Here is a 24390-nt window from a genome sequence, read left to right on the forward strand (position 1 = left end):
GTCTACCTCAGGAAGGAGCCAGGCTGGAAACTGACATGGCGTCTTCCTCTGGCCCTGGATGAGCCCCATGCTTGGTCAGTGAGCATCTGGTGCAAGGGTACTTTGTACATAGCCCACATCTTAAGGGTTCTTCTCTGAGAGGCCCCTGGGGCTAAACAGACTGAGGGCACAGCATCTCCAGTCAAGTGCTCCCAGCACTGGGAACCAGGCAGCAGGGTCCCTAGGGCTGCTTGTAGTGGTCCACACCTTGCCTCTTTGGCTTAGTATGTTTGGTTCAGCTTACCTTGGTATGATGTGGCTTCACTATGTGTACACACATGTGTATATGTACAGTCATGTCTGGCTTAATGATGGGGATACGTTCTGAGAAATGTGTTGTTAGGTGATTTCATCACTGTGTAAACTTCATAAAGTGTTTTACACAAACCTAAATGGTGTAGCCTACTACACACCTAGACCTCTTGGTGTAGCCTGTTGCTCCTAGGCTACAAACCCGTACAGCATGTGACTGTACTGAATACTGTAGGCAATTGGAACACAATGGTGTTTGTGTATCTACCTACACAGGCCAGGGCGCCGTGGCTCACGTCTGTAATCCCAGCACTTTGGGAGGCCGAGGCAGGCGTATCACGAGATCAGGAGATAGAGACCATCCTGGCTAACATGGTGAAACCCCGTCTTTACTAAAAATACAAAAAATTAACTGGACGTGGTGGCGGGCGCCTGTAGTCCCAGCTACTTGGGAGGCTGAGGCAGGAGAATGGCATGAACCCGGGAGGCGGAGCTTGCAGTGAGCCAAGATCGCGCCACTGCACTCCAGCCTGGGTGACAGAGCGAGACTCCATCTCAAAAAAAAAAAAAAAAGAAAAAGAAAAAAACACCTACACATAGAAAAGGTACAGTAAAAATACAGCATTACAGTCTTATGGGACCAGCTTTATATAGACGGCCTGTCATTGAAACGTTATGCTGTGCATAACTGTATGTGTGCATGTGTATGTAGATAGATATGTGTATTCAGTTGACCCTTGAGCAACAGGAGTTTGAACTGTGTGGCTGCACTTCTATGTGGGTTTTCTTCTGCCTCTGCCACCCCCGAGACAGCAAGACCAACCCTTCTTCTCCCTCCTCCTCTTCATTCTACTCAGAGAGAAGACAATGAAGATGAAGACCTTTATGATAATCCACTTCTACTTAATGAATAGTGAATATATTTTCCTTAATGACATTTTCTTTCTTCTAGCTTGCTTTGTTATAATATAGTATATAATACATATGACATACAAAATGTGCATTAATTGACTGTTTATATTATTGGAAAAGCTTCCAGTCAACAGTAGACTGTTAATTGAGTTTGGGGGGAATCAGAAGTTATAGGCATGTTTTCAACTGTGCAGGGTCAGCACCCCTAACCCCCACATTGTTCAACGGTCAACTGTATATGTATATATGTCTATATGTCTATATGTCTATGTATAGAAGCATGTACATGTACAGAGGCATGAGTAGGCATATATGAACATGTGTATATGTTTGTCTGTATATGTCCATGTGTGTATATCTGTATGTATGTATGTATGTGTATATATGGCCTCATGGACATACATAATTGCCCCAGGCTTTATCATATTTTACATATGTCTTCTGGAACCCAATAAGTATCCCTAAACCCAGGTAAGATAGAAGTCATCTCAGCCATAAAGGCCACCAGTGATTAAAAACACAAATCGTATGTCACTCTCCAATTTAAGACTTCTGTTGGCTTGCCATTGCACCTGGGATAAAGTCTACAACCTTATGAACTTAAGGGGATCCTCCCTCCAGGGCTGCTTTGCAGAACCCAGCCTAAGACAGACCTATGTCTTTAATGTCCTGTGAGACCCTCTATCACGTGGCCTTTGCTCACGTATGGCTTCAACTTGCTCTGAGCCTCCCCCCACCTCCCTAACCATCCCAGCACCCCACCTCTTTGGGCTCCAGCCACAGAACATGCCAAGTTCCCTCCCTGCTTAGGGCCTGTGCTGTTTCTTCTCATTGGAATTCCCTTCTGTTCCATGGCCCTACAACTTCCTCCTCCTGAGAACTCCCTGCTCTCAACTGGGTGAGATCCCCTCTTAAACCTTCCCTTGGTGATCAGTCTTACATTTACCGCCACTCTTGGGTGCTTGCCTTGCACCTGCGTGAGCTCGACAGTGAGGCCCCGGGTGCTTTGCTTGCCTCCAGGCCAGCCTGACTCACATGATTTAGTGGTGGGATTTGTGAGCCCCCAGATAGCCACTCCTTCCAGTAGATGCCAAGCCTGTTTCCTACCACTGTATCCTCTGCCCTTAGATAGCACAGAGACCCAGATCCACAGACATGGGCCAGATGAGCAGGTGACTGCCAGCAGCCCATCATGGGAAACAATGGGCAAGGTTCAGAGGAAGAGAAGCCAAAATGAGCGACGAGGGGCAATGTAGTTGCGGGGGGTGCAAGGCATGACTGAGGCTGTCAGCAGGACCAACCCTCCTGGCCGGGCTCACTTGGGTTCCTTCCTCACTGAAAGTTTGTTTCAGCCCAGGCATTTGAAAGTCTAGCCATGAGAGCTTGCAGGGCCTCCCTCTCTCCCCCAACACAAAGAGAGGAAACATGAGCAAACTGCCCTGGGCCTGGCTCTTCACCTCCAAGAGAACTGTGCTCAGTGTGCCCCATCTATGCTGGGGCCACTGACACACAGGGGTTTGGGGGTAGGACAAGGGCTCTGCTGTGGTATGAAACTCTACTGGTTTGCTTGCAGGCTTACCCAGATGCCACAATGCACAGACAACTCCTGGCTCCGGTGGAAGGAAGGATGGCAGAGACATTGAATCAGGTAGGGAGAGCTCCTCTTGTCCTGTGCACTGGCTATGGGTTCTGCATCCCCACTGTGCTCCAGGCTTGGTTTGGGGACACTTCCTCCTAAATCACTGCATTAGTCAGCTAAGGCTGCCATAATAAAATACCATAGCCTGACTGGTGGCTTAAATAACAGAAATGTATTGCCTCATGTTTCTGCAGGCTAGAAGTCCAAGGTCAGGGTTCCAGCATGGTTGGGTTCTGGTGAGAGCTCTCTTGCTAGCTGGCAGATGGCCACTTTCCCGCCGTGTCCTCACATGGGATGGAGAGAGAGATACCAAGCTCCCTGGTATCTCTTCTTATTAGGGAACTAATTCCATCATGAGGACTCTACCCTCATGAGCTCATCTAAACCTAATTGTCTCCCAAAGGCTCCGTCTTCAAATGCCATCACATTGGGGTTAGGGCCTGAACATATGGATTTGGAGAGGGAACACAATTAAGTCCATAGCAATCACTTTCATGGAAATCCTCCATCCAGTGCTGCTTTGCAGAACCCAACTGAAGACAGAACTGACACAGGACAGGCAAGCCCCAAAACTGGGGATTAGCCCAGGAGGGTTTTGGGAAATAATTCAAAGGTGAGGTGGAGGTGTTAGACAGCAGTCTTCTATTCAACATTACTGCTCCTTGCAAGGCAGGGCTAACTCATAGGCAGTACATTCAGAGTCAGAAATGTATGGGCTGTTGACAACTGTATATAAATACCCACTAAAACCCACTTTCAATTACATGCAAATTAAGCAGCAAGTTGATGCAAACGGAGGGGCTGGTTATTTAGAACTTTCTAGGAGAGCGGTGATAACTTCTGGGTCACTGCCATGGCATTTGTAAGCTGTCCTGGCACTGGTGTGAGTCTCTTGCACCAGTGAGCAATGAGGGCATCCAGGGTTCACTTTCGTCTCATCTGCTGGTTTCTGCTGGTTTTTTTTTTTTTTAACTTCATCCCATCTGGACCAGATCCTGTTCTGGTCAGCAGGGTTGTGACCAGAAAACAAGACCTGCTGGCCTCCTACCTCAGAATGAAGGGTCTTTTCCTGCAAAATTGTGAAAGATGTAGTTGGACTGCGCTGAAGGGGTCTATTGTGTGAGATTCTGATTTCAGGTACATCCTGAAAGGTCCATCAACACAGCCACTGCGTACTCCTGGGAAGATTAGAAAGCAGCTTGGGAGCTGGGCAAACCCATGGGCAGGTTTACATGGATAGGGCAGAGCCAGTCCACATGCTCGTGTCATGGAGGCTCTGCATGCCCCCTGCTTGGGGAAGGAGGTACCAAGAAGCTGCCCAGGCCATTCTGACTCTAAGCAGCTCCTCCTGTTGCAGGGCAGTGGGAACTCAGGCCTGTGGAATGATAAGCACAAAGGAAGACATAAATGTAGACAGTCTCTGTCAGGCCAGACTTATTTTTTTGGCAAACACGTGTATAATACTCACTTTGTTGTAGACTCTGTTCTGAGGACTTGAAAGATGTTAACTCTTAGTCTGCACATCAGCCTATTGGGGGAGGTGCTGTCATATGCCTTTTTATAACATGTGGAAACCCAGAAACAAAGAAGTTGGGTAATGTGTCCAAGGTCACAGCCACAGAAAGCAGTAGATTTGGGGCTCAAATACAGGCAACTGGGCTCCAGGGTCTAGGCACTTAGGGGGCTCATTAAAAAGCAGCAATCCCCAGTACCAACTCTGTGGACCCTGCTGTAGTGGGTCTGGGGTGCGCATCTGAGCCTCTGACTTGAGGTCCTGGGATCCTGTTTTGTGAAACCCATTGGTGAGCCTGGACGTCTCCTGCTGTGGTTGTCAGAGTGGATGACAGACAGAGCTGTGAACACTGTGGCCTGAGGAAGTGAGCCCAGACTGTGTCTGGATGTAGAGTCACTGTCTGGGGTCTCCCCAGTGTTGCTTCCTCTGGTTCCTGTCACAGTCCCCAGGTGGGAGCTCCAGCTCTGTGCCCCAGTGACAGCCCCAAAGGTGCTGTAGGCTTGGCCCCTTCTCACTCCCACTCCTTAGCCCTGCAGAATGGGTGCTGCCTGACACCTGCTTCAAGAGAACACAGACATCTTCTCCGGGCCTAGAAGCTTTGCCTAAAAGCAGGCAAGCCAGGCTTCTGCAGAAGGGGGCTGTGTACCCACAGACTCAGGGCTGCAGGGCACTTCCCCAGGTCCTGACTGCTGGTGAGGAAGATGAAGGATGAGCTGCGGGGAAATTTCCATGTGTCTCTCCCGAGCCGACTGTAACCTCCCTGAGGGCCAGGCTGTGTCATTACTGGTGCATGACACAGGGGTCACTGAAGAACCAATGAAAGAACCATTTTCACTATAACCCAATGTGATAGATGAATCCAAAAATGGAGGCTCAGACAAGTTGCTCCAATGGTAAAGGCATGAGGGACAGAGCCAGAAATGGGGCACAGAGTGGCCGACTACAGACGGGCCCACCTGATCATTAAGCAGGGTCAGGGAAGTCTCCTCTCTGAGCCTTAATTTCTCATCTACAAAGGAGAGTTGGGGCAGCTCTGCTACACTCTCGGGTGAAGCTCTGTGCAGACCAGATCATGTCTCTACAGAAAACGTAGCATGTGGTGATCATCACGTAGTATCCAGCTTACCCATTTTCACATTTGCGCACACACACACGTGAACGCATGCACATGCACACATACCGCTCATGCCAAGTGGACTGTGTGGACAGTATCGCAGGTCCTGCCTGGCTGAGCAGGAGAGGGACGTGTTCCAGCCGCGGGCCCCCCTCCTCCCTCTGTGGGGCAGGGAGGCAGCTTTATTCAATGGAAGCTCAAAGCTCTGCTTGGTGGTGTGAGAGGAGGGAACACCAGATTAGAGGGCCCTGTTCTTTCCTTGTGAGCCCTCTAACTTGGATGGTGGTGTATGATGAATTATTGATCTGATGAGGCCTCCAAAGTTGCTGAATCAGGGTGCAGACATCCACTGCTCTGCTGTCAGCCTGGGGGTTTTGAAGTTGAATCCACCCAGCACAGCCCCCACTGCAGATTCTGTTTTGCTCTGCACACACCAGGTCCGTCGCTAATTATCTATTCAGCTTCATTGCAAGGACGTGAACAGACTCCTAACATGTAGGCCAGAGCTTGTGTATCTGCTGGTTTTGCTGTAAAAACTTTCTTTCCTCCCCCTGCCCCCAGCTCCCCCATGCCATATGGTCAGACAGTGACCACGGTCCCTGAGTGAGCAGACCCAGTCAATGGGCCAGATGTGCAGGTGAGCATTCCCGCGCTTCTCGTGGGCACCAAGCCTGACATAGCAGTAGACTGGGGCGGGGAGACAGCATTTCCCACTAAACAAGGGCCCAGGCAGGGCTCCTGAGAACCAGAGGAAGCTGGAGACAGCTTGTTGCAGTCACTGGGCGGGGCGGGGCGGGGGGCATAGTTAAGAGCTTGGAAGCCCAGGGGTCCCATCAGAATGGGGACATGCATGGGGTCCCTGGGGCCCCAGAGCTGCCCTTTCCAGGCCCTCCCCACCTCCCACCTTGGGCTTGAGCCCCAGGATTCTGACTGTTTTCATGCCCTACATGAGCTCACCCTCTCAGAATTACTATCAGCAGTGACGGATTAGACAGGCTCCCACTAAACCCATTCCTGCCAAGGTCTGTAGAACTGGCTCTGGGTTCAGATAGCACCCTCTAGAGGTATTAGAAGGTAAATAGGCTAAAGTCCCTCTCCCCTCCCCTCTCATCCCCTCCCCTATTTATTGAATCACTCAGGCCAGAAAAGTCTTCACAGAGAGATGACTTGGGTCCTGAATGCTGAGCTGGAGTTTGCTGGGTTGGAGATTGGCAGAGGAGGGCTGTCTAGGGTTCTAGGCAGACAGGAATGAGCAGATATGAAGCCTAGGAAATGTTTCTGGGGTTTGTGCAGAGGGTGGACCTAAGGCAGGAGAGGTTGGGGAGAGGAGGAGATGGTGAGAAGAGGGCTGTTTGGAGGGAGAAAGCCATGGCAACCCCAGAGCAGGGTGGCTTAATGCGCAGAGCAGGCACCTCTGGCTCACGTCACACATCAGGGTGGGTGTCGAGCCGGAGCCTGCCCAGGGTCCTCCCACTCTGTGGCTCTGCCACCACTCAGAACTGGAAATGGGGCTGGAGGACAGAGAAAGAACAGAGGCTCTTGGGGAGGCTTTCACGGCCAGGTACGTGTCCCTGACATCCCTATTTCATCAGTCACGTAGCCACATCTAGCAGAGAGGCAGGAAATGTGATCTTGCCGGGTGACCAGAAGAACAAGAAATGAGTTTAGTGAACTTGCCACTCTCGCCCCAGTGAGTGGAGATAGGGACCTATCCTCAGGCATTGGCCATGGGGCTGGAGGAGAGGGGACAGAACTAGAAATATCGCCGAGCATTTGAGAGGATGGGGCAGGGGAGAGTTGGCGATGACTCTAGGTTTCAAGGTTGAGCAGCTGGCTGGTAGGGGATGTCCTGACTTAAGTCAGGCTAGAGTTTCATGAACTTTGGTCATTCTGTCACTACTGTCACGCTTGTGTTTAACCCACTCACTATGATGTATTTAATGCATTTCTGTAAATCAGCTCACATGTTAATTAGCTTTTGGCTTTACAATCAGCTAGTGTGAAATCATGGAGTTGGCGTGCTTGTTATTATGTTTTGAAATATATGATAAAATGGCCATTCATTCAAATAAATATGTGTTCTGATACCATCGAAATCATCTAATGCTGCAGGGGTCAGTGAACTTCCTATAAAGGGCCAGATAGTAAATCCTGTAGGATTTGAAGGCCAGTTCCCACAGCTCAGCCCTGCCATTGTTCTGTGAAAGCAGCCACAGATGATACACAAATAAACGGTCTTGGCCATGCTCCAGTAGAACTTAATTTACAACAACAGGTGGTGTGCTGGATTATCCCCTGGGTTGTAGCCGGCTAGCCCCTGTAACAGGGGGTGCACACTGTGCTTGGCGAGCATTGAGGGAGGGGATGTGGGAGGAGATGCAGGTTGTGGGCAAAACCACAGTGGTTTCCAGGATGTTGAGTCTGAGGTCTCTGTGGATGTCCTTGTGGAGCTGTCTGGTTGGAATTCTGGCTCTGGATGTGACTGTAGGGAGTGTCACAGACAGAGATGGTGACGGGGACATCACCATTGCTTAGGGATGGACGAAGCCATGGCCTGAGCATGAATGGGGAGACTGGAGGGCAGTGGTTTGAGGAGCCACGTGGGTGAGAAAGGGGTGGCAGGAAGTGGTGGCCACCCTTTCTTGCAGGGAGGCTGTGAAGTATGAGCAGATTGAAGGATAGACCTGAGCACATTTGTGGGTCGGGAGAAAGGAGCCCACAGCAAGAGGCCAGGTAAAGATGAAGAGAGAGGGGACAGTTGTCCAAACGAGGGTCGGGGGCTCATGGGAAGGGGAGGTGTCCAGGGCACAGGACAGGGAAGGGCGAGCCTCAAGGAATGAATCTGCAAGAGGGTGGGAGCAGGTAGGAGGTCCTCCTGGGGGCTCCTGTCATACTCCTGGGGCGGCCACCACTGTGTCACAGTTCCCTCTCAGACTGTAAGGTGGGATGTCTCCCCTCAGCATGGCTGCCACTTCTGGAACTGTACGAACTCCTGTGTCAGCTGAGGACACGGGGCCTGAGTGCTGTTACTACTGCATTGAGGTGTTCCTCGAATCAAACCTAGAGAAATGAGCTGGGTATGGAAGCACATGGCATTTACCTTCTCTTTCCCCCACTTTTCCCCAGAAACTCCATGTTGCCAATGTGCTGGAAGATGACCCCGCCTACCTACCTCACGTCTACAGCGAGGAAGGGGAGTGTGGAGGGGCCCCATCCCTCAGCTCTCTGGCCAGCTTGGAACAGGAGTTGCAACCTGATTTGCTGGACTCTTTGGGTTCAAAAGCGACTCCGTTTGAGGAAATATATTCAGAGTCAGGTGTTCCTTCCTAAAAAAAAAGTCTATTTTGGAGAATTGAAATAATTCATGGAAGGGAATCACTATTCAGGGATTTTTCCCCTTTGCTCTTCTTTTCCCTCCTTAAAAGAAAAATTACCTTCTAGTCCTAGGATGAGGACACACTATTAGTTTGAATTAAATGCTTTGATATTCTCAGATCAGCCATCTTGAACCAAAGCAAAACCACAAGTTACGCTTTCTTAAAATTTGATTTGTCATATTTTCTAGAGAAACTTGAATTTAATTGTGTTATTCTTAGCTTCCACTGGCAGCCTAGCTTTGAGGGTAAATGAAAATATAACCCATAGATTACCCAGCCACTTGGGAACAGCAGGTAATACTGAAGAAAAATAAAAATAGATTTTGAAAACGTTACTTACATTTCTATGATTATGATTCTGCTTCCATTTAAGGGAAAACTTAGGTAAATAGAGAAATTTTTTCTATAACATTTGTAGTCAGTATTTGAAGTGATTTTTAAAAAAATAAGTATTGGTCCCTGTTCACTTTTTGATTAGATAAATAGATAAAATATGTTATCTTGAGAAAAATGATTATGCTGAAAGCTTTATAAACAGTATACTCTTTAAAAAATGAAGAGCTGACATAATTTAACTTGTATGTATTATGTAAGTAAAAGAGTTAGGAGCCTTTGAATGAGTAAGTTCTGATTAGATTTTATCTTTAAACAAAACCACAAAATTTAATTGGTTTTTACTTGTCCACTTACTGCTAGTGTCAGTTTCAGGGGAGGAAATGGTTTCTTTTAAAAATCTTAATAGGGGACATATGCCCTAAAAATAGTCAGTTTTCTAGTCTGAGTAATAGATAAGAGACTGACTAAGCAAAGTTTAAAATGCTATTTGGACACTTTAATGCACATATTGGATATCTAAAAGTCTACAGCCATATAAAAATTTTATATAATTAATGAGCAAATGCCGTCTCTCATGCCCTAAAATAAATCAGTAGAAACATGTTTGCTGGTGAATCAGTGAAGCATTATGTTAAACAGTGAGTTACAGCTCAGAGTTAAAACTTTCTCCTTCTTTTTGAAGAAGCTGTGCAAATACTTCTTTTTAAGGAGATCTGGCCTTTTCCTACCTGGTTACCTCAGTCTTCCTCTGCTTTGGGAAGCTGAAAAAGAAGAAAAATCACATTTAAAGCACTGGAATGTCTGAATGGGACGCTTGAATGTGTAGAACAGCTGTACTGATCCTAGCATGACTCAGAGGACAGTCTAGGGCATTTTCTGGGTAATTCAGGATAAAAGTTTTTTTTTTTTTAAGAAAAATACATGTTTTTGGACAACAAAACAAAGTAAACATTAGTTTATTCGATTGCCTCCTTATACTTGCCTCTTTCATTCTGTCCCCTGTAGATTTTTTAAAAATTATCTCGTTTTAAAACTTTATTATTTCATTTTAAATAATTGACATATAATAATTGTACATATTTAGGGGGTACATAGTCATGTTTCAATACATTTACAGTGATCAGATCAGGGTGGTTAATGTAATCATTGGCTCAAACATTTTTCATTTCTTTGTATTGGTACAGAGCATTCAATATCCATCCCCCTTCTAGCTATCTAAAACTATGTATTATTGTTAACTATAGTCAACATATAGTGGTATAGAGTGCTAGAACGTATTCCTCCTAGGAATAATTTGCTGTAATTTTGTATCCTTTAATAAATCTCTCCCTATCCCTCTTTCCCCCCACCTTTCCCAGCTGCTGTGTCCTCTGTTCTACCTTCTACTTCCGAGATAAACTTGCTTGGTTTTAGCTTCCACATATGTGTGAGGACATGTGATTTTCAACTTTCTGCAGCTGGCTTATTTATCTTAAAATAATGTCCTCCAGCTTCATCCATGTTGCCATAAATGACAGAATTTTTTTATTTTAGTGGCTGAATAATATTTCATTGTGTATATATACCATGCTTTCTTCATGCATTCATCTGCCTTTGGACAGCTAGGTTGATTCCACATCTTGGCTATTGTGAATAGTGGTGTAATATACATGAGGTGCAGATGTCTCTTCAAAATACAGATTTCCTTTCCTCTGGACAAATGCCCAGTAGTAGGATTTTTGAATTATATTGTAGTTCTATTTGTAGAGTTTTTCAGGAACCTCCATACTCTTCTCCAAAGTGCCTGTACTAATTTACATTTCTACCAACAGCGTATGGGTTCCCTTTACTCAGCAACCTCACCAGCATTTGCTTTCTTTTCTTTATTTAATTTAATTAAAAATTTTGTTTGAGACAAAGTCTCACTTTATTGCCCAGGCTGGAGTGCAGTAGTGCAATCTCAGCTCACTGCAACCTCTCCACTTCCTGGGTTGAAGCAATTCTCCTGTCTCAGCCTCCCAAGTAGCTGGGACTTCAGGCACGAGCCACCACGCCCAGTTAATTTTTTGTATTTTTAGTAGAGATGGGGTTTCGCCATGTTGGCCAGGCTGGTCTCGATCTACTGACCTCAGGTGATCCGCCCACCTCAGCCTACCAAAGTGCTGGGATTAAAGGTGTGAGCCACTGCATCTGGCCCAGCATTTGCTATTTTTGACTCTTTGATAGTAGCTATCCTAACTGGGATGAGATAATACCTCATTGTGGGTTTGATGTGCCTTTTCCTGACCATTCATGATGTTAAGCATTTTTTCATATATTTTTTGGCCATTTTATGTCTTTTGAGAAACATCTGTTCAGGTCATTTACCCATTTTAAAATTGGATTCTTTTTATTTTGCTGTTGAGATATTTGAGCTCCTCGTGTATTCCAGATAATAACCCCTTATTGGATAAATAGTTTGCAGATATTTTCTCCCATTTTGTACGTTAACTTTTCACTCTGTAGTTTCCTTTGCTGTGCAGAAACTTTTTTCGTTTGATATAATCCTATTTGATTATTTTTGCTTTTGTTGTCTATGCTTTCGAGGTCTTACTCATAAGTTTTTTTACAAGACCAATTTCCTGAAGCATTTTCCCTAGATTTTCTTCCAATAGTCTTATAGTTTTGGGTCTCACATTTAGGTCTTTGATCCACTTTGAGTTGATTTCTGTATAGGGTGAGAGAGGGGAGTCTAGTTTCATTCTTCTGCATATAGATACCTACTTTCCCCAGCACCATTTGTTGGAAAGACTATCTTTTCCTCAATGAATGTTCTTAGTCTTTTTGTCAAAAATCAGTTGGCTAAAGATATGTGTATTAATTGCTTGAGTCTGTATTCTGTTTCATTTATTGATGTGTCTGTTTTTATAGTACCATGCTGTTTCAGTTATTATAGTTTTGTAGTATATTTTGAAGTCTGATAGTGTGATCCTTGTAACTTTGTCTTTTGTGCTCAGAATTGTTTTGGCTCTTCAGGGCCTTCTGTGGTTCCACACAAATTTTAAGATTTTTTTTTCTATTTCTGTGAAGAATGCCATTGGTGTTTTGACAGGGATTGCATTGAATCTGTAGATTGCTTTGCATAGTGTGATAATTTTACAACATTAATTCTTCTGATCCATGGGCATGAAATGTCTTTACATTTGTTTATATCCTCTGATTTTTCATCAGTATTTTGTAATCTTTTTTTGTAGAGGGTTTTCACTTCCGTGGTTAAACTTATTCTTTGATATTTTAATTTTTTGTAGTTATTGTAAAAGGGATTGCCTTCTTGATTTTTCAGCTAGTTTGTTGTTCATGTATAGAAATGCTACTGATTTATGTATGTTGATTTTTGTCTCCAGCAACTTTGCTGAATTTATTTATCAGTTCTAAGAGTTTTTGGTAGCATCTTTAGGTTTTTCTATATATGAGATTATGTCATCTGCAAACAGGGACAATTTGACTTCCTCCTTTCTAATTTGAATTCCCTTTTTGTCTTCCTCTTGTCTTATTGCTCTGGCTAGGACATTCAGTATTATGTTGAATACAAGAAGAGAGAGTGGGCACCCTTGTCTTGTTCCAGTCCTTAGGGGAATAGTTTCCAACTTTTCCTCATTTAGTATGATGTTAGCTGTGGGTGTGTTATATATAGCCTTAATTTGTTGAGGCACTTTCCTTTTATACCTAATTTTTGGTATAAAAGATTTCTCATGAAAGGATACTGAATTTTATCAGAGGCTTTTTCTGCATCCGTTGAGATAATCATATGGTTTTTGTCCTTCATTTTGTTGATGTGATGTATCATGTGTACTGATTTGGGTATATGAAAGCCTTGCATTCCTGGGATAAATTCCATTTGACCATGATCTTTTATCTTTTTAATATATTTTTGGATTTGGTTTGCTAATATTTTTGTTGAGGGTTTTAACATCTATGTTCATTGGTGATATTGGCCTGTAGTTTTCTTTTTCTGTGTGTCTTTGTATGGCTTTGGAATGAGAGTTATGCTGGCCTCATAGAGTAAGAAAGGAAGAGCTATCTCTACTTCAGTTTTGTGGAATTGTCTGAGAAAAGTTGGTATTAATACTTCTTTAAAGTTTGGCAGAATTCAGTAGTGAAACCATCCGGCCCTGAACTTTCTTTTCTTGAGATAATTTTTATTATTGATTCAATCTTATTACTTGTTATTGGTCAATTGAGGTTTTCTATTTCTTTTTGGATCAATCTTAGTAGGTTGTATGTGTTTAGGAATTTATCCATTGCCTCTAGGTTTTCAAATTTACCGGCATATAGTTGTTCACAGTAATTAATAATTCTTTGTATTTCTGTGGTCTCTATTGTGACATCTCAATTTTTTGTTTCAATTTTATTTACTTGAATCTTTTCTCTTGTTTTCTTAGTCTAGCTAATGGTTTGTTGATTTCATTTATTTTTTCAAAAAATCAACTTTTTGTTTCATTAACCTTTTGTATTGTTTTTCTGGTCTCGATTTTGTTTATTTGTGCTCTGATCTTTATTATTTCTTTCCTTCTACTAATTTTGGGTTTCGTTTCTTCTTGAATTTCTAGTTCCTTAAGATACATTATTAAATTGCTCATTTGAAATATTTCTAGTTATTTAATGTAGTCATTTGTTACTTTAAACTTGCCTCTTACTACTGTTTTTGCTATGTTCCATAGATTTTGGTGTGCTGTGTTTCCTACTTTTATTTGCCTCAAGGAATTTTAAAATCTCATTCTTAATTGCTTTTCTCACTCCTTGGTCATCAGGAGCATGTAGCTTAATTTCCATGTATTTGTATAGTTTTGAGTGTTCATCTTGTTCTTGATTTTTAGTTTTATTCTCTTGTGGTCAGATAAGATACTTTATATAATTTTGATTTTTAAAAACTTTTTGAAGCTTGTTTTGTATCCTAACATATGGCCTCTCCTGGAGAAAGTTACATGTGCTGATGAAAAAAATGTGTATTCCGTAGCTGTTGAGTGAAATGTTCTGTAAAGTCTACTAGGTCTATTTGGTAGGTTCAGTTTAAATCTGATGTTTCCTTGTTGATTTTATATCTAAATAATCTGTCCAGTGCTGAGAGTGAGATGTTGAAGTCCCCAACTATTATTGTATTGGGGCTTATTTCTGCCTTTAGATCTAATAATATTTGCTTTATAGATCTAGTGGTTCAGTGTTGGGTGCATGTTTATTTATAATTGGTATATTCTCTTGCTGACATGTTCCCCTTATTATTATTTAATGTTTTTCTTGTCTCTTTTTACAGCATTTGACTTTAAAGTCTGCTTTGTCTGATATAAGTATAGCTACTCCAGCTCACTTTTAGTTTCTGGCTGTGTGGAATATCTTTTCCACCCCTTCATGTTCAGTCTATGTGTGTCTTTACAGGTGATGTGAGTTTCTTGAAGCCAGCATATAGTTGGGTTATTTTAAAATTCATCCAGGCAGTCTTTATCTTTTAAATGAGGAATATAATCTGATTCAAGGTTATTATGGATAAGTGAGGGCTTACTCCTGTCATTTTATTGATTTATTGATTGCCATGTTGTTATTTTGTATATCCTCTGTTTCTTACTTCCTCTCTTACTGCTTTTTTTTTTGCAGTTGGGTGGTTTCCTGTAGTGATAAGCTTTTATTACTTTTTTTCCCCTTTGTTTTTGGCTTTGCCAGTGAGTTTTATAGTTTTGCATGTTTTCATGATTGTGGTTATTTTCTTTTCACTTCTAGATGTAAAACTCCCCTGAGCATTTCTTGTAAGATCAGAATAGTTATGATGAATTCTCTTAACTTTTGCTTGTCTGTGAAAGATTTTACTTTTTCATTTCTGAAGGATAGCTTTGCTTGGTATAATATTACAGTCTGGCAAGTTTTGTTTTGTTTTCAGTACTTCGAATATATCATCCAATTCTCTCCTGGCTTGTAAGGTTTCTGCTGAGAAATCCGCAGTCTAATGGGGATTCCATTATATGTGACTTGATGCTTTTCCTTTGCTGTTTTTAAAATTATTCCTTTGCCTTTAACTTTTGACAATTTGACTATAATGTGACTTGGAGAGAATCTATTTGGAGTGAATCTATTTGGAGTTCTTTGAGCTTCCTGGATCTGAGTGCCTATCTGTTCAACAGGAATTGGGATGTTTCCAGGTATTATTCCATAAAATATATTTCATACACCTTTTCCATTCTCTTCTCCTTCTGGAACACTCATAATGTGAATATTTGTCACTTAATGGTGTCCCATAAATCCTGTAGTCTTTCTTCATTCTTTTTTTGTCTGCCTATGTTATTTCAAAAGACTTGTCTTCAAGTTCAGAAATTTATTATTCTGCTTGGTCTTGTCCATTGTTGAAGCTCTCAATTATATTGTTTAATTTCATTCACTGAATTCTTCCATTCCAGAATTTCCACTTGATCCTTTTTAATTATATCTACCTTTTTGTTGAATTTCATGTACATATCAGAAATTGCTCCTTGATTTTGTTGAATTGTCTATTTGTATTCTCTTATATCTCACTGAATCTCCTTAAGATTATTATTTAGAATTCTTTTACTGGAATTTTGTGTGTTTCCTTATAATTGGGGTCTGTTACTGGAGAATTATTATGTTCCTTTGGAGGTGTCATGTTTCCTTGCCTGTTTTGTGTTTGATGTGTCCCTGCATTGATTTATACATATCTGGTGAAACAGTCACCTCTTCTAATTTTATGGAGTAGGTTTCATATGGAAAAACTTATTCATATAGATGGGTTTTGGGGTGTTGGTTTGATGGGGTGCATTGGCTTTGATTCTAAGTGGACACAGTAGTGTAGTCTCTATGTAGTGTCTTCAACTATAATCCATGCTAGTGATGTTTGTCTCAGTGGCCTGGGCTGAGAGAGTTTATGGCAGTGGTGGTGCAGCTTTGCTAGAGGTGGGCTCATTGGTTTGTTTCTTAGGTCAGGGGCATATGTGTGCACACAGTGGGTGAGCCAACTTGTGGTCTGGCTTTCTGGAGTTGGGACCGTGGGATTATTACTCTGGCTGGGGGCACAGACACACAATTGCTTGGCTGACCTGGGATCATGCCTGCCAGGGGCATCATATGGGGCTATTTCTCAGGCCTGGGACAGGGGCACAAGGCCTCGTGGCCAGCCTGGAAGGTATCTTCCTGCAGCAGCCCACAGGGCTATTTTTCTGGCCTGAGATGGGGGCACATGGTTTCTCGGCTGGCCTGGGGATGTATCAGCTGCTTAGTGCCTCAGGGACCTCTCCCACTTGGGGTAGGGCATGCAGTGGTTTGGCTGGCTTAAGAGTGGGTTCACCCTGGGCAGGACTGCAAGGCCATTTGTCCCACTGGAAATGTGGGCAGTGAAGGGTGGGTTTCTTTTTTGGGCTCATCCTGAGTCACAGCTAACTCTGGGCCTGGAATCTACACAGCTGGGGTTGTGACATTCAGACACTCATGTGGGCTTGGTGGAATGAATATGGAGCGCTGGTGCTGTAGAGGTACAGTTGTGACTGATCTCCAGAGCATAACACACTCCAGAGTGTGGCTCTGGTCTCAGAATGGTACTGTCCTGCAGTAGCTTGGCTCACAGTGGGTGGGTATGGGTGGGTGAGAGCTTGGCTCACAGTGTGGGGGGTAAGCACCTTGTGCTACTAATCCGGAACAATGCAGTTCAGTGAAATCCTAGCAGCTCTCCAAACTGGGCTCAGGGCTTTGTGAGGACTGTGGGAGTCTTGTATGTAAGGACTGTAGGTGTTTGCAGTGGCAATAGGGACTGTTAGGGATCTTCTGCTTACCTTTTTCCTGCAATGGAAAGTCCCTCCTGTCTCTGGGCTGATCTGATCCAGGCAGGGGAGATGGGGTGCAGATGCACGGTGCCTCTACACTGCCCTCCTGGGCTTCTAGCCGTCACAGGTACTTCTCCATTCCTCTGCTGCATGACAGCATTTTCTTTTCAACACTCCAGTTAAAGCTTAGTTATTTATTTGTTGCCATGATGCTTTCTTGGTGGGGGTCTGGGAGAGCACCAGACATCTCTAGTCAGCCATCTTGCTGATGTCACTCCCAGAAACATATACTTTTGAGTCTGAATTGTTGGTAAGGGCAATAGGTGGTTATTAGACCTTCTAGATTTGCCTTACTACCATGAGTCAAATATAGCACACTGTCTGTTCTTATAAATAAAGTTTTGTTGGCACACAACCATGCTCATTTGTTTAGGTATTATCTATGGCTCCTTTTGTGTTCCAGCAGCAGAGCTGAGTAATTGCAACAGAGACCCCACAGCCCACAAAGCCTTCATATTTACTTTCTGGCTCTTCATAGAAAAAGTGTGCTTGACTCCTTCTCTGGGGAATTCTATTTGGAACCTCTACATCATATCAGACATCTTAAGATGTATTCATACCTTACATTAAAAATGAACACATTGCCATACAAATTTTGAAAGGTTTAAATAAATTTGCTTTTGACTATAGGTAACTTATTTAGCTTACTACTGGCTACAAAATGTCAGCAGTTTTGCTTATTTGTGAATTCCTGCATTATGAGATGCTCTCTGACAAATTGTTTTCAATAGTAATAAAATATTCATGCAATACTCATGAACAACAAATTTAACAGTTAATGAGGTAACAAAATGTCATGTTTTATAGATATTTAGTTAGACATTTATGAATTTTTAGTTTGCTGTCTTCTTTGTGTATTTTGAAGCCGATATCCTTATCTGTACACACACACACACACACACACACGCACACACACACACACACACACACATATATATATATCCTGACTATTTTCATAGGCCTTTTGGTCTTGGAATTATAGTGTCCAGTGAAGAAAATGATCATGTTGGCATCTTTATGAAGTACCCCTGGCATAGGATATTTCAGCCTTTCCCTTTACATGCAAGTCTATATTATAAATTATCACTTTCCCCAACTGATGTCTGCAGGAGACATTCCTGGATGTCTGCTGGTCCTCCTCCCAAGTTCATTCTCAAGTCTACCTACATGCTTAAAGAAAGCATCCATTAGAAACATCAGCACCAGGAGGTTTTGGTGAAAATTCCTAGCTTGTAATGGAATTCACATATACTCATGAATTAAACTAATTCTTGCTAACGGCAATGAATAAGGCAATAAACAGAAATAGTAAATATTTTCAGAGAAAATGTGATTTTATTATGAACATTAGCCTCCAAATTACCCAGCAGTCCAAAGATAGCGGCAGTCTGAGAAGTTAAATATTTATTTTGCATTTCATCAATTTTGGTTTTTATGTGCAATAACAATCTGATTGGTTTTGTGAAGGTTTTCATCTAAGATGTTCGTTGTGCTTACTTTTATGATTTACTAAACACAGCAGATACCTCAGTTGTTAAAACTTTCCTTTTCCCAAGTGAAACACTGACCGAGGAGACCTCATTGTATGTTTCTGTGAAGTAGGCATAGCAACGGTCCCCTCAAAGATGACCTGTGGCAGCCGTCAAGGATATCAAGACAGTGCCCAATAGAGGGCGTTTCTAAGATGGTTTCCTCTCATCAGAGAGTTTTTCTGTGTGGCAGAGACTGCAACCCTTGTCTAGTCATTGTCTTCTCTGAAATGTGTGTGTCAAAGGCCAAATAAATCTGCTATGAAGAAGGAGAAGGATAAAGAATTCTGGAGCCATGAAAACAGTCCTTTCACTGTTCCCAACACAAGCATTCTACTGCTGAAATTTTATGCAAGTATGAGGCTGCAGAGACTGCTGATTGCCCTAAAACGTGTTACCTCTTCTTCCCCAGTAAAAGAACCCTGATTCTTGCTGTGCACTTGCCAGGCAGAATGGCAGCAACATTTCCCATCCTCCACTTCAGCTAGGCATGGCTATGTGACTAAATTCTGGCCAATGGGAGGCAACTTCCAGGAAGTGTCCTTGAAGAGGGTGGAGATGTGTCTGTTTCCTCTCCCTCTTCTTCTACTGGCTGGAATTAGAATGTGATGGCTGGAGGTGGGGCGGCCATTCTGGTCACTGCCGTCAGAGCTGATACACAGTGTAGTGCAGGATAGAAGAGGCAGAGGTGCCTGTGCACCAGGGAGCCCCACTCCACTCCTGAACCACCTTCCTCTAGACTCAAAGTGAGGAAGAATTAAATGTGTCTTGTTTAAGCCATTGCTCTTTTGGATTTTCTGTCATTCATGGCCAGGTCTAATCTTAACTGATACAAAATAGAGACCAAGAGAAGTGAGCTACAAGTAGCAGAACCAAAGCACGTGGCCTTGGCTTAATGGATGTGTTCAGGTGGCAGGGGCTCAAATATTGTGAGCTAGAGAGCCAGTGACCCTTGTTATACAGAAACAAAGCATTTGATAAAAACCACTGCCCATTGTTTTTTGAAAAGCAGCCCATGTCCTGAATAAGGACTGAGGCAGGAAATGGCAGGAGAAATTTATAATGTTAAAAAAAAAAAAGCATTAGCTGCTTATCACTGCTTTTAGCAATGTTCTACAAGAGAGAGCTGGACTTTGGCTACTGCTGGCCAGTACCTGAGCAAGAATGAAAGGAAACACAGTGTGCTAATGGAGGCACTCTACCTGCAGTCTGCAATTTAAGTTGACTGAGAGCTTGGTAATTTGGAGCCTTGCAGGGTTGAAAAAACAACTGCTGTGTTTCACAAACTATATCAGTCGTAGAAATGGTTTCTGCAAAGCAGCCTGCTTAGCAGAAAATAAAACTAGTGCCCCATCCTGCCAATTTGGAACCTTGTGTCAAAAGTCATTTGAAGGGTTTTGTCTTCCCAGCCAAGCCCTTCCTTCCCATGGCTCCAGGTGGGTACCATTATGCTGACAGAGAGAGAGAGAGAGAGAGAGAATATCAGCAGAGCATGGAGGCCCATAAGGAAAAACCAGAAGTTTCAGCATTAAAAACGTGTCTTCACAGAAGAGCTCACTGGAAACAAGTAGATCTGAAGTCTTTATGTTTTTGAAAAACTGTTTTACCAAAGAAACCAGCAGTTTGGTCTGTCTGCAAAAGCTTGTGATTGTTTAACCCCAAAGTGATTCCTCTGGGGGGTTGGAACAACCAACCTTCAAAGCAAGAAGCAAACTGTGAACGCTGTGTAGCCTCGGGAAGGGCATACCCTCTGCCCCCCACACTGGGTACAGCAGGGGAGATAATAGTAGGGAAGAGCCTCTGAGAACACAAGGCCATGGCCATGGCGGGTGATGCTACAGAAGGAGACTCCACTCTTCCTGCCCACTGGGATTTGCTCACGTGTGTGGATGATGATGGCTGTGTTTATCAGCCTCCAACTACCAAGTGGTAGTTTTAGTCACAGCTCTTCTGTTCTTACTCATCTCCCTTATGTTGGATGTATTGAGAACAAGTAACTTATTACTTAGTTTGTAGTTTGTCAAACCATTAAAATCCTCATTCATATCTCAGAGAAAGGACTGTGCTTTACCCTGGGTTGCCAGATCTAGAGTCAGATGCAGTGATTGGATGGAATTTTGCAGATGTATCTCTTGGGAGCAAGAGATGAGCATGTTCTGTGTATGGGAAGAAAGGCTCACACAGGTCTGTGGGTGGCCAAAGGAGTGGACTGTAGCAGAAACTACTATCTCCCCACCCACTCCCATGATCTCTTCTTTCCTTATTCCTAAGAAATAAAACCCTGAATTTAGCCAGGGCTATGGCTTTCCCAAATGTACAATGCATTTCTCAGACTTCCTTGACCTAGCTGTGACCAGGTGACTAAGTTCTGGCCAATGGGATTCATGTAGTGGCAGCAGAGGTGGTCGTGCAAGTTCTGAAGGGTCCTGCAGAGAGCAGGTGCGCCCTCCTCTGCCTCTCCTCCCTCTTCCTGCAGGCTGGCTGCCGACCTGAAGGGGGACTATCTGCAGAGCTTGGGAAGGGAGGCGTCCACAGTGGAATCCTGTGTTGGAAGGAGCCTGAGTCCCTCACACTGGCAGGCCAAAAAGGCCTGGATCCCCAAACTTTTACAAAAGAGAAATAAATGTAAGTCAGCATTTGTGGGGGCACTGTGTTCTGTCATTCATCGTCGAACTTAATACTAAGTAGCCCCAGTAATGTGGCCTAAAAAACAAACCAATAAATAGAAAACCACTGATGCATAAACGTGTGCTATGCTTTAGAGTGATTGCCTCGATGAGTTAAATGCATTCAGTGAACAGATTTTTCCCATTATGTTTAAACAAGTATTTGTACAATGAGTGAGTTTCCTCCTTACACCGTGCTACACTATTGCTTAACAGATTCCTAAAATTCTCTTCCAAAATGCCTGTCACTGCCCCATGGCATATCCTTTTAAATATCCCTTTCCACTGACCTCACAATGTCACAGTGTCCTTTTGAGCTTGGATTTGATTTTTGGAAACTGCCAGAAGTCCTCCAGGGTCTTCGGGGTAAGCAGGTGGGTGATCAGCCTCAGCGACACCCTTCTGGGCTGGGAGCAGGTGTGGTGAAGGGCAGATGAACTCATTACCTGAGTCACAAGGCCATTCATTCCCACATGGGCCTGTAGAGGGTTTGAGCCCTTGGGCATACCTGTTTTAAATGTTTTTAAAAACTTTTAAGTTTTAAAAAGTTTTTTAAAACTTCCTCTCTCAGCCCAACTGAGAGGAGTATTAAGCAGTGCGGTAAGCGTGTACCTAGATCGCCAACTCTGGGCTGGCACTGCCAGTTTCCCCAGCACCTAGACTGCCAAGCACTGACTACAGCTAATACTGTCCTTTATCAAAACACCCTTAAACCAAGAGTCTGAAAATACAGTAAAGGTGATTAGGAGCTGCTTGCCCCTGATCAAAATGAACCCGGCGTAGTGTTGAATGCTTTCAATCTACCGAAATGGACCTTATGTGCTGGACACTATTTCATTTATGTGGAATCTGTGGTGTTAGCTTTCTCAGAGCCCAGAGCCAGGCAACCAGGCCTCACTGGGACGCATGGCCTGAAAAAGGCTTCATTCTGACTTAGAATCTAGTAGGAGGTGAAGTCCCACAAAGTGACTGTTGCCTTAATCCGCTCTGGGAAGTCTGTGTTTGCTCTGGGGTTCATCGTTTGTTTCCCTATGGGGGGCAGAATGGTGAAGACATCCTCCCAAGATTCCTGAGGCCTTTCAACTCATACTCTAATCTGGCATTACTGTGAAGGAATTTGCAGAGGGGATTAAGGTGAATAACCAGCTGATTGTAAAATAAGGCATTGATCTTGCATCTTGTGTGTGGGCCCAGTGCAATTCTATGAGCCCACAAGAGTGGAGACAGCTCTCTGGCTGGAGTTAGAGAGAGAGAGAGAGAGAGAGAGAGAGAGAGGGAGAAGAGGAGGCAGAAGGGAGGTGAGGCAGAAGGGACTTCACAGAGACCGGAAGCAAGAAAAGCACTCACCCTGCCATTAGTGGCTTTGAAGGGGGCCACAAGCCAAGGAATGTGGATGGCCTCCAGGATCTGAGCATCCCCTCACCCCACTGGTGATTGCCAGCAAGGACACAAGAACCTCAGTCCCACAAACAAGGACCTGCATTTGGTCAAGAACCTGAGAGCGCTTGGGCATGCATTCTCCCCCAGAGCCTGTAGGAAGGAGTGCAGCCTGGCTGATGCCTTGACTTTGGCTCTGTGAAACTCAGGGCAGAGAACAAGCTGAACTGCGCTGTGCCCACACTTCTGACCTACAGACCCTGTAGGGTAAATTTATGCTGCTTTTAAGCAGGGAATTTTCTGGTAATCTGTATGACATCAAACCTTAGCATGAATGTAAACTTCCACAGGGAAGCTTTGTCAAGGCATCTCCAGTGCCTGGAACAGTGTCTGGAACAGCATAGGTGCTCATTAAGTGCTCACTGAGTGAATGAGTGATATGGCGACTATTGGTATGCGGCTCCTGCAAGAAGGCTGGAGAAGACACGAGGGGCCACAGCAGCAAATGGAGCCAGGACAGTGTGTATGTGTGTGTGTTGAGGGGCATGCGGAGGATAGGGGCAGTAGGTGGTCACTTAGCTCTCTGGGGACAGGGTTATGGTCTTGGGCAGAGGAGAAGTAGTGCTGATGTGATTACAAGACTCTGATTATGTCCCCTCAGCCAGTAGGGGCCTCAAGGTCACTGCTTGTATACGGCTCAGGTGAAAAAGAAGGACAGTGGTGGGAGGGTGAGAGTCATAGGGTCACATTTTAATCTGTTGTTTTTTTCCCTCGATATAGAAAAGTTGAAAGAATTGTACAATGAAGTCATGTATACCTATCATCTAGATTCTGTAGTTAACATTTGCTATATTTGCTTTAACACACATCAATGCGTCTTTCCATCCCTCTTTTTTCTTTTCTTCCTCTTCCTCCTCCTCTTCCTCTTTATCCTCTTTCTTCTTCTTTCATCCTATTCTTTGATGTGTTTCAAAGTAAGTTGCAGACATCAGTATACTTTACCCCTAAATACTTTGCCTAGGTAGTGTTGAGTTTGATACTTTTAAAGGTAAAATTTACAAATGAAATGCATAGGTCTTAACTTCACCATTCCATGAGTTTTGACGAATGCACTCAACTGTGTAACCCACATCCCAGAGAGGTACAGACTATTGCTGGCCGACAGCAGGATCTGCAGTGATGAAAACGGTCGGTGCTGCCCAGCACAGCAGCCACCATGGGTGGTCCCTGAGTACTGGAAATGTGTCTACCAAGATGGAAGACCTGAATTTTTGATTTTATTTAATTTTAAATAATTTTTGTTTATATTCTATGTGGGTGACCTGCTACCTTTTAAAATTGAAATTTTGGTTGGAATAATGATAGATTCACATGCATTTGTAACAGATAATACAAAGAGGTCTCATACCCTTCACTCGGTTTTCTCTCAGGGTAACATCTGACCAGACAACTGGACAGTATCACAACCAGGACACTGATATTGACATGCTCCACCTACCTTACTCATGCTTCTTGGTTTCACCTGTGCTCTTCTGTGTGTGCATTAAGTTCTGCACTGTTTTGCCACCTGGGTAGGTCTGTGTAATCATCACCACTGACTGATGCTGAACAAGGTGCTGAGCAGGGCAGCACCCCCAGGGCCTCCAGGCTGCTCCAGTGTAACCACACCTGTTCTCCTCTTCCCACTCATTCTTACAACCACTGGTGACCATCAGCTTTAAACATTTTTAAAATGTTTTCACTTACGTAATGTGATATAAATGGGATTATACAGTATGTAATCCTTTGAGATTGGGTTCTT

The 24390-nt window shown here is 43.7% G+C and overlaps 1 protein-coding gene across 1 annotated transcript in view; it reads left to right on the plus strand.

Moving 5' to 3' along the window:
- Nucleotides 1–10533, plus strand: part of CDH26 (cadherin 26) — a 71650-nt gene extending 61117 nt beyond the window's left edge. The window contains exons 19-20 of the mRNA XM_055104697.2: nucleotides 2777–2851; nucleotides 8596–10533. Of these exons, the coding sequence (XP_054960672.1) occupies nucleotides 2777–2851; nucleotides 8596–8799 (279 nt within the window). The 3' untranslated portion in view covers nucleotides 8800–10533. The remainder of the gene's footprint in view (nucleotides 1–2776; nucleotides 2852–8595) is intronic.
- The last annotated feature ends 13857 nt before the right edge of the window (nucleotides 10534–24390 follow it).

This window comes from Pan paniscus, chromosome 21, assembly GCF_029289425.2.
Source record: "Pan paniscus chromosome 21, NHGRI_mPanPan1-v2.0_pri, whole genome shotgun sequence".
Lineage (NCBI taxonomy): Eukaryota > Metazoa > Chordata > Mammalia > Primates > Hominidae > Pan > Pan paniscus.